The sequence below is a fragment of the Lonchura striata genome, chromosome 31 (assembly GCF_050655825.1).
Source record: "Lonchura striata isolate lonStrDom1 chromosome 31, ASM5065582v1, whole genome shotgun sequence".
In the NCBI taxonomy this organism is placed as follows: Eukaryota; Metazoa; Chordata; class Aves; order Passeriformes; family Estrildidae; genus Lonchura; species Lonchura striata.
This window is the reverse complement of record NC_140733.1, coordinates 4,127,194-4,137,029: the sequence shown is the minus strand read 5'-3', so window position 1 is coordinate 4,137,029 and position 9,836 is coordinate 4,127,194. Positions and strand designations below refer to the sequence as shown.

The 9,836-nt window shown below is 45.4% G+C and overlaps 1 protein-coding gene across 1 annotated transcript; it reads right to left on the bottom strand.

Moving 5' to 3' along the window:
• Positions 1–7,795: 7,795 nt before the first annotated feature.
• Positions 7,796–9,517, bottom strand: LOC146764763 (uncharacterized). Its single transcript, XM_085563840.1, has one exon. The coding sequence runs from the start codon at positions 9,359–9,361 to the stop codon at positions 8,561–8,563; it is 801 nt and encodes a 266-aa protein (XP_085419966.1). The 5' UTR covers positions 9,362–9,517; the 3' UTR covers positions 7,796–8,560.
• Positions 9,518–9,836: the final 319 nt, after the last annotated feature.

The following is a 9,836-nucleotide window of genomic DNA, read 5'->3' as shown; positions in this document are numbered from 1 at the left end:
TGGAGCAGCAGCATCTCGAGTCTGTGGTGTAGGTGTGAGGGTAGTTATCCAGGTTAATCTTCCCTTATCTCTGAATGCTAAATATAACAGGACTATCAGCAACACCACTCATTGTATGGTATCATTAGCACTTATAAAGGATCTTAACCCTTTGAGAACTGGTGGAGCAGACCCAAAAAGATGGTTAAAAGGTTGAGAGAAAGTTTGCCCAGGTGCTATTTCCTCGCAGTAGGTACCGTTATTAAAGTAACCCCAAAAACATACAGTTAACGTGTGATAGCTATGAATCCATGTACCTGCCTTCCAGAGGAAATTAAAGATCCATGAATTCCTCACCCAATTAACCCAGAAGCCAAACTTGATAACAGACACCGTAGCCTTAGTCATAGGACCCATTTTTAGATAAGGGTCTGCAAATGGGAAAAGTATAGCTACGATCACATGCCACCCAAACCAAGGTAAACTAGACCACATGGTGATGCTGAAGATGTTTTTACACACAACAAAACCAAATTACTTAAGAACTGTTAATCCTTTTTCCCTCTCAATGCCCTCGGGCCCCACGTTGGGCGCCAAATTCTGTCTTGGTTCGACAAGACAGGAGTCTGTGAAAGAGGGCAAAGCCTCCTGTGCAATGGAGAACGGCAAACCCCCCTCCCTCTGAATTACGAGGATCTTTAAATTAAAAGGCTCTCAGGCAAAGATATGGGAGTGGGAGTAACAATTCTTTACTAGGAGAAAACTAGACAATAATTTAAAAAGGCAAATGCAATCGGTACAAACAAAACCAGTGAAAGGAAAAAAAAAAAAAAGTCCAGAACCTGCGGGGTGCCAGTATCAGTTCTACTGGGACAATTTGCTTCCCTTGCAGTGGCTGGTGAATTGTAGCTGCAGTGGTGATCTCTAGAAGGGTATAGTTTCCCTCTGAAGATCTGGTGGCAGTGGGGGCCGGTCTTCCTCTGCGCCGGGGTTGCCTCTGAGCTCCGCTGCCGTCGCCTCTGCGCGCCGGCTGCTTCGCTGCGAGTGCCGCCGAAGAGAGAGCGAGAGAGAGCTGCTTTCCCCGGGAATCCCGCGCAGAGAGAGAGAGAGAGCTGCTTCTCTCGGAGTCCCGCGAAGAAGAGGGAGAGAGCTGCTTCTCTCGGAGTCCCGCGAAGAAGAGGGAGAGAGCTGCTTCTCCCCTCTGGGTGGGACCCCCTTCATTGAATCAGTCGAAGGTGTATACACAAACCATTGTCTCTGAGAGAGATAACAAAAAACCTGTCCAACCGGTTCGCCTTCGACAGATGGCAAATGGAATATAAGCTTATCTTACAACCCAGGACAGGTGACTCAAGAGATTAAATCGCTGCCCACTGGCCATGCTTCACAGAGCACAAAGCGAAGATTGACTGCCCATGACGACATTTGAACCTTGTGTCATTGCTGTGAATCCTCCTGGGTGTACCTTGCTCCTTAGACTGAAGGCACTGTCATTGAGCAAGCTGGGGGTTAAAGCAGCCTTTTTATTTTGGATAGTAATTCACTAATACTTGGGGACTGAGAGGATTTGGGTTGAAGTACATATTACAGCCTATTTCTGCCTTGGTGGAAGGAGGTGAGAAGTACAGAGCACCTGAAGCAAGGAAGAATTGAGATATGTCAAAGAACCAAAAAGCTTGATTGGCCACCTAGAGCAAATCTTTGTGGGCTTTAGGAAACTGTGGGGTGGCTGCTCTCACCTGCTTCATGACTGGCCTTTCTTTTCCTGCATATTATTTTCATTTCTACTGTTTGTAGTGTTTTTTCTTGAACTTTGCTCCTTACTATGAATTAGTATGCTGCTCAAAGCTAAATATCAGCCAAATTGATAAAGATAGGTTTTTTATATCTTCTCAGGATTTAAATGCCACAGAAAAAAGTTGGGGGACTTCAGCAGATCTGTTAGAGAAAAATGCCGCGGGAGACAAGACTCATGATATCATGATCATCAAGTCTCAGTTTATTGTAACAGATTACATAGTTTATATATGTTCGTTAATTAGCTCATACATATTGCAAAAGCCAAGCTCATGATTGGTTGCTATGTGACTTGTACTATTATCTTAAAAGTATCGTTATGATCGATACATGCCTGTCCGGCTGGCCTTGCAGTTAGAACAGCTTAGTACCCCCTTTGTTCTTCTCTATCTACTTCTACATACTAAGCAATTTCAATATCCTGCTTTCTGCACATCATCTATTCTTCAGGGCCATGCGAACTTTGCAGCAGTCACGTAGCCCTCCCTATTTGGATTAATTTTACAGTATCATGTCCCTTGTCGTTCAACCATTCCTCTGTCAGGCTCTCTTCATCTCCCCCGTTTTCCTTTTGTACAAGAAGGTGTGCATTCAGCATTTTCTGCAAAAGCTGCTGCATCAAGCCTTGCAAGCAAGTAAACACACAGGGCAAAACAAACAGAAGTATCACAATTATGCTTAGAACTATTATGCCGTATTTGATAATGTCTCTTAACTATGGTCCGATCCCCAATCCTTTTAGCTATCTTTTTAAACCTAATCTATCCTCTACCTTTAACTGTTGAGTTAGCTCGGTCAATTTTCGTATTTGCTTATGGATAGATGTAGAGTGATCAGATAAGTTCATACAGCACATTCCTTCAAATTCTTCACAACTATGACCTTGGGCTAGAAGAAGTAAATTAGTGGCAGCTGCTCTGTTTTGCAGAACTGCATGACAGATACTACCTATATTTGTGGCAAGCTCACTTAATATTTTAGATGAAATATTTATTTTTCTGATTTACTTGTGGAGAGATGATCATGATATCATGAGTCTTGTCTCCCGCGGCATTCCCTCTAACAACTGGCGCCCGAAAGCAGGGACCTGATCCGAGCCTAAGGCGAGAGAGGTGCTGCGTTGGAGTGCGGGTCCTGCGGCTGGAAGGACGGCGAAAATAAAGAGAAGAGGCGAAATGCTCTGCTCCGCGCCCTGAGTGACCGTAGAAGCGGGCTCAGCCGATACGTGCTGCCGAAGCCTGAAGGAGCCAGCAACGGTACCGACGTAATCATGGAAAGGCAAGCAGCATATGATTTATTTAGTGCTTCTCTTAGAAAAAGGCAGATTAGGGGGATTGACTTAGATAAGGATCTCCCTTCGCTATTGCATCATGCTGAGTCTTACGGCTTTTTCGTTAACCCCCATAGTGTTCATGAACTTTCAGAATGGAGAAGATATAGGGATAAGTTGTGGGAATTAGTGTTAGATGAGGATAAACCGGGCAAGAAAATGAGTAAACTTTGGAGAGTGGTTGATAACGAATTGTTAATGTGTCAGGCAGAAAAGAGGGCGGTGGAAGTGATACGGACAGCTCTGGAGAAAAATAAGGAATGTAAACCCTCGCTTCTCTCCAGTGAGCCAAACCCTCCGGTTCTCACAAATTTTCCCATTCCCATCTCTGCTTCTGAAATGCCTGTACCTCCCATAGACACTAGTAGCATTGAGGTGCTGGAAATTGAGATCCAAATTGCTTTATGGCAACGGGACTGGGATCCCAAATTCACTTTTTGTGAACGGGAATCAGGTAGAACGGAGCAGGCGCGGGGCCAGACAGAGCGGGGCCGGCCAGCACCGAGCCGGAGGGGAGCCCGGGGCGGAGCGGACATCAGCCGAGAGACGGAAGGCTCCTTGCTGCCGAGCAGCAGCGCAAGGGGGGAGAGGGGCGTTCCTGGGGCTCAGCCGCGCTGGAGCCGGAGCAGGCGGGGCGCGGCCGTGGCGGGGGTGTCTCTTCTCCCATCCACAAGGTGACACAACAAGGACGGGAGCGAGGCGGCGCCGCCCCTCATCTCCCCGCAGCGCCCAGCAATGGCGGCGGAGATGGCGGCACAGTCCTGGTTGCCATGGCAGCGACAACGCCGAGAGCAGCAGCGCCACCGGTGGCGGGATCGCGACACTACAGCAAAAATTTCAACAGCATCTTCCCAATTTCTTACAAGAGTCAGAAGACGTAATGAAAAAGTACAGCAGGACCGAGTGTTTTCCAAGATAACAAGAAGGATGAACATTATGTGAATCAATATTATTTCAAATATGATATAGATAAAAATCACTGTATAAAGATAGAAATGTTAGTAATGATTTAATTACCAAAAATGTCTCTGCAAACAAAGAGTTGAGAAAATGTCACCTGATGGAATTTTAGTATTGAGTTTGTAATCTCTGTCTTTGGGTTTTTATAGATAATAATATAAGTAATAGTGATTTTTAAGTTTTATAGATAATACGATAAATAGTGATTGTTAAGTTTTTGTAAGTAATGATAAGTAGTGATTGTTACTAATGTTATATGAGTGCTTTAAAAGGATTTGCTTAAACTATTTTAAACATTTCTTGTTAATAAGTTAATCATAAAATGTGAGTTGTCTGATTTTTGTGATAAGAATTATTATTAAGGTATTAAGGTATTAAGGTGTTGTTATAGTATTTACAGTCAGTTTTCATATGTTTTATTGTCTCTTTAAGTGATTGATTACAAAATGTTTTTTCAGGATCCTGTGTTTTTGATTTTTTAACTACTCATGTGTTTTCTTTATCCAATCTTTTATGCAGCTGCAATTCATCTTCCTTTAAAAATTCATTGTCCAAATTTTAGTTCAAGATTTCAGACTTCAAATTTTCAGATTTCTGAAGAAAGGGTTTGTTGTATTTAGAGAATTTTTGTCTTGAAAGAGATTTTAAACAGGTTCAATTATTTAATAGTTTGATAAATTTTTAATAATAAGGTTTTTTACTTATAACTGTTATTTCTAAGACTTTTGTTTTATAATGTGTTCAAACATATCCTCCAATTAGAGTTTGAGCTCTGGCCAAGCTCTGGCTCTACATGGATGGTGTGATTGACCCAGGTGTTTTCTGCATCAAAAAGTATTCAAGTCCTTTTGGCTTGACAATTTGACCTTGTAGGGCAGCTGAGCCTCAAAGGGAGTTTTGGAGAGACATGATCCGAACATGTTTTATCCAAATCTCTGATGTTTTAAGGTTTATCAGCTGCTGCAGACTCTGGGATGACAATTTGATAGTGTAGCACTTGGTAACTGTGATTTTATATGTAATATTAATTGTGTATTATCTGATTGATTTTTATTTGTTATTAGTTTCTTTACTATATGCATTGTTTTATTCTTGATGTTTTTTCATGTTTATTATAAAGATGTTGATATTTCCATTTCTTCATGCAAATTTTAAGAAACAGAATTGAGAGAGGACCCTCCAGTCCCTGTTCGGGCGCCAGTTGTTAGAGGAAAATGCCGCGGGAGACAAGACTCATGATATCATGATCATCAAGTCTCAGTTTATTGTAACAGATTACATAGTTTATATATGTTCGTTAATTAGCTCATACATATTGCAAAAGCCAAGCTCATGATTGGTTGCTATGTGACTTGTACTATTATCTTAAAAGTATCGTTATGATCGATACATGCCTGTCCGGCTGGCCTTGCAGTTAGAACAGCTTAGTACCCCCTTTGTTCTTCTCTATCTACTTCTACATACTAAGCAATTTCAATATCCTGCTTTCTGCACATCATCTATTCTTCAGGGCCATGCAAACTTTGCAGCAGTCACGTAGCCCTCCCTATTTGGATTAATTTTACAGTATCATGTCCCTTGTCGTTCAACCATTCCTCTGTCAGGCTCTCTTCATCGATCAAGCAATGTTTTACCCTGCAGCCCCATGTAAGTGACTAACTGCTTTAATGGCCGGTACATTGACAGCTTTAGTTTGGATATGGAGGGAAAATAGATTGTTTTTTGGAAGACACTGCTACTTTACTCAAATTTGCTACACTACAGCTCAAGGGTTAGAGCACACCTAGACAGTGTGACCATGCTGTAACTATCACTGTGTTCATTTGTAGTTTTTTACTCAGAAGTTGAAGCTTCTTCTTCTTCCTTTAATTAGCTGCATCTATCAGGACCTGTTTTGTTTTCTGCTATAAATGGTGGGTCAAATAAAAAGAAGGACAGATTTCAGGCAATTTGAGAAATTTTTCTTCTTTTATTATTTCTTCACACATATATATGTAGATATTGCTGAAGGGCAGCTATTACTGAAGGGTAGCTCAATCTTTTAGGACTAAATTGTTCCCTAGGAGTTGTAAAAGTGACTGTGTAAAGAAAACTTCAGCAATCTTTCCAAAGATTGCTAAAAAAATTCAGGAGTACTCTGCTGCAAAATTTCAGGCATTTCAGGGCATTTTCACTTCAAACTTCAAGCATTTCTATGGAAATGCTCAAGAGACAGCATACTTAATATATCCAACATCTCTGTTTGCAAAGAGTCTTTATTTCAGATAGAGGTATAGGAAGGACATTCTCAAAGATATAGAGGGTTACGTACAAAGAATGACGCATTTCAGGCAATTTGAGAAACTTAACTTCTTTTATTAGTTTCTCAAACATAGATATTCAAGTATTATTTAAAAGCAGACAAGCAACTAGGGGAATTCTCTAAACTAAGGGTAATTCTCTAAACTAAGGGTTTAAACTAATCTAGTCTAAACCCTATTTCTCTACACTAAGGGTAGTTTTGCAAAATAGTTATATACTGCCAACACTAAAGGGCCTCTGGAATGAATGCTAAGAAACAAGTCTAATTAAAACTACAACTCACTAAATAACTACATTAAGTCCCTAATAGGCTAGGTTGCTGTCTTCAAGGTATTCCAAGCAACCTCCATCAGCTTCACTGTTGTTCTTCTGCGAGGATGTGCAGGTGGAGCCAGTTTCTGCCTCCTTGACTTAGGCAACAGCACTGTTGTAAATGGAAGGTGAAGGGCAAGGCCACTTATGGAAGTGTCTGCACAACGAAACCATGTGCTGCAGCATCTTCCTTCCACAGGAGCAGGAAAGCAGCTTCAGGATTGCCACGGACAAATACAACAATCACAAAGAGTCGACGTCGCAGCAATCGTCTGCGAACTTCTCCATCAGAGCTTTGTGCAGGGAATTCTTCTCAGTGTTGGAGAGCATCATCCAGAGGCGAAAGTGCAGCTGAGCATAAGCCTCCATTGCCTTTCTGTGGGCATCCGGATTTCGGGCCAGGTACTCAAAGAGGTTGAGTGGCTCAACCTTTTGCATTGCTGGCGGCAAGCTGATCTCTGCAGGAAGCTTCTCGTTGGCTAGAACAAAATGGTCCGGGCATTTCCATTTCAGGCAGAGCTGCATGTATGCCATGATGTCCTACAGCCGCAGTGGAAATTCCTTCCTGCGCCAGTAGACCGGTGGTAAGATGTTTAACACATGCATGACCAGAGTCTTCCAGTTAGAGGTGGAAAAACCTGTGTCGCTCAGCATGCAGGTGAAGAGCTGCAGGTATTTCAGGTGCAACCTCTTGCATGGTATCTTGCCTGGCAATGTGCTGGAAGAATTTTGCCTCCACCACAGCGAATGTCTCAGGCCATGCTGTTCTTGTGAGGATGTTGGCCTTGGTGGGCTGACTGCTCACAAGGTTACCGGAGTTGCCTTTCTGGGCCTCTAAGGGCTGGTTGACCACAAAGATGTCATAGTCCCCTTGGTGCACCCAAAAAGCATCTCCACCAACAGGGTCCTCTTGCCTCTGCTCAGCAGGAATTGGCAGGACCGGCTGCAGGGCTGAAACACCAAGTGCCATGAGTATGACTGAGGCACATGCAGCCACGAGCATCTCACCATCTGGAAGAACCAGCGGGAGGTTTTCTCCACATCCAGGTAGGAGCCGGTGCAGAGTGTCTCCAGGAGACTGCGCTGCTGCTTCCGCCGCAGCTCCTCCTGCGAGTGGTGCAGGAGGCACAACAGCTTCTCGCCTAGCTGCTCGCTCTCACACGTGCACACCAGCTCTACACGGATGCTGAAGGTCCTTGCTGCCGTCTGCCCTGCACTGCTTGGCTCTAGGTGGAAGGTGTGCCCTGGTGGGATTCAGTGGGACCAGCACACGGTACACCCCATCCCACTCATGGGGGCTCCAGCCCTCAAAGGCACTGCCCACCCCGATGGCTACTTGAGGCACCGGATCAAAGCTATTGCTCACACTGTACACAAAGACACGCGTGAAGCTCTCCATCAGCTCAGCTGTCACTGAGCAGCCTCTCTCCAGGTCCTCCACAGGCCACTCTATACCATCCACTAAAAGGATGTCCTTCTCATTCCCAGCATCTTGGGTGTCTTCTCTGCTTTCAATTCCACCACTGGCATTTTCTTCCCTGCCACCATCACTGCCACCTTTTTCACTGGCAGCCACATTACCTTGTTCCTCTTCTTGTCTATCATTATTCTTGTTTCCCTCCACATTCACATCAGCCTGTTATTCATCCTTGTTTCTATCATTGCCATCTTCTGCTATCACATCCTTATTTACTTCCTCAGGTGCAGGCAAACCACTATGGGCAATTTCATTCCCACATTGATTGCTATCTTCCTGCCCAGTCCAGTCTTTACTTCTTTGGTCATTGGCACGTCTGCTTTCCTGCACCTTCACATCCATGTATTCTTCTGTTCCATCTACATTGTCTTCACCTTCATTTACATCAGTGTTTTTGCCTGCCTTTATAGTAACACTATTGGTTTTTTCTTCATTTCCTTCTCCTTCTTCCTTTCCAGTGTCCTTGTCTTGGTCCACCTGTACATCCTTGGTTTTTTCTTCATTTGCTTCTCTAGATCTTCTTTATTTCCAGCAACATTGCCAGGTTCTTCTTCATTTCCTTCAGTGGTAGTGTCTCCTGGCATATCCCCATCACTCTGTCCTTCTTTCTTTAAGTGATAGCTATTGTCGACATCGCTGTCTTCCTTCACATCATAATTGCCACTGTTGACATCGCTGTCCTCCTTCATCTTCACATCATAATTGTCTTCAGTGGCATCATCCTTGTTGCCATCATCTGCAGCCACAGGACTGCCTTCTCTATCATCTTCAGTGCCGCTGTTTTCTGCCTCCAGAGTCATATCTCTGTCTTCTTCACCTTCCTCTGGATCAGCGGTGTCTTCTTCCTCTTCAGTTATTCTCTCATCTCCCAAGGTCTTGCGGGAGCTCTGGTCCTTGCTGCTGCTGCTGGCCTCACAGCTCCTTCTCCTGCAGCCCAGCCACAGGCCCAAGAGGAGCAGGATGCCAGCAAGAACCCAGAATGGCCACTGCTGCAGGGCACCAAAGAGCATGGCTCCCCAGCCCTCATCCTGCTGCTGCAGGGGCCCCTGCTCCAGCTCCTGCATCAGCCGGGCCATCTCACGCTCCAGCAGCTCCTGACGCTCCCGCATTCTCTGGTGCGTGGCCTCATCCAGCCCATCCCCAGCTGGCTGGGGGTACTGGATCAGGCTTTGCACAAGCACAAACAGCAGTGACAGTAAAGCCATGGTCTGCAGGAGGACACACAGGAGGGGCTCAGTGGGGCCGGAATGGAGACAGTGAGGGGCAGGAGCGGCAGGGATGTGGTGGCAGGAAGGAAAGGGCCCCCGGCAGCTGGCAAGGCTGCACCGCTGCCCCGCGCGCCCCGCACCCCCAGCAAGGCGCTGCGCCCGGCGCTGGGCCCTGGAGACGGGGCAGCCCCGGGGACCGGCGCTCCTGTCCCAGCCCTCCTCCAGCCCCCTCTCCCCTCTGCTGTGTACTCACCGCTTGCCGAGGCTCTACTGGGGCAGCGGCACCGGCCTGGGGCCTTTTATAGTTGCCCCCATTGTGACACGGCCCCTGTGCTGTCACAGAGCCCAGAGCGCATCACAGGCCAGCCCCGCCCGCCGTCCCAGCCCGGTCATGGAACTCATCATGGCCCCGATGCAGAGAAGAAAGGAACTGAAGTCTTTTTTTGCGTTTCAGGCTCTCTTATGTAGTTTG

Excerpts from the sequence above, each read along its gene's own strand:
- LOC146764763 (XM_085563840.1), bottom strand. The coding sequence starts at position 9,361 with ATGGCTTTACTGTCACTGCTGTTTGTGCTTGTGCAAAGCCTGATCCAG.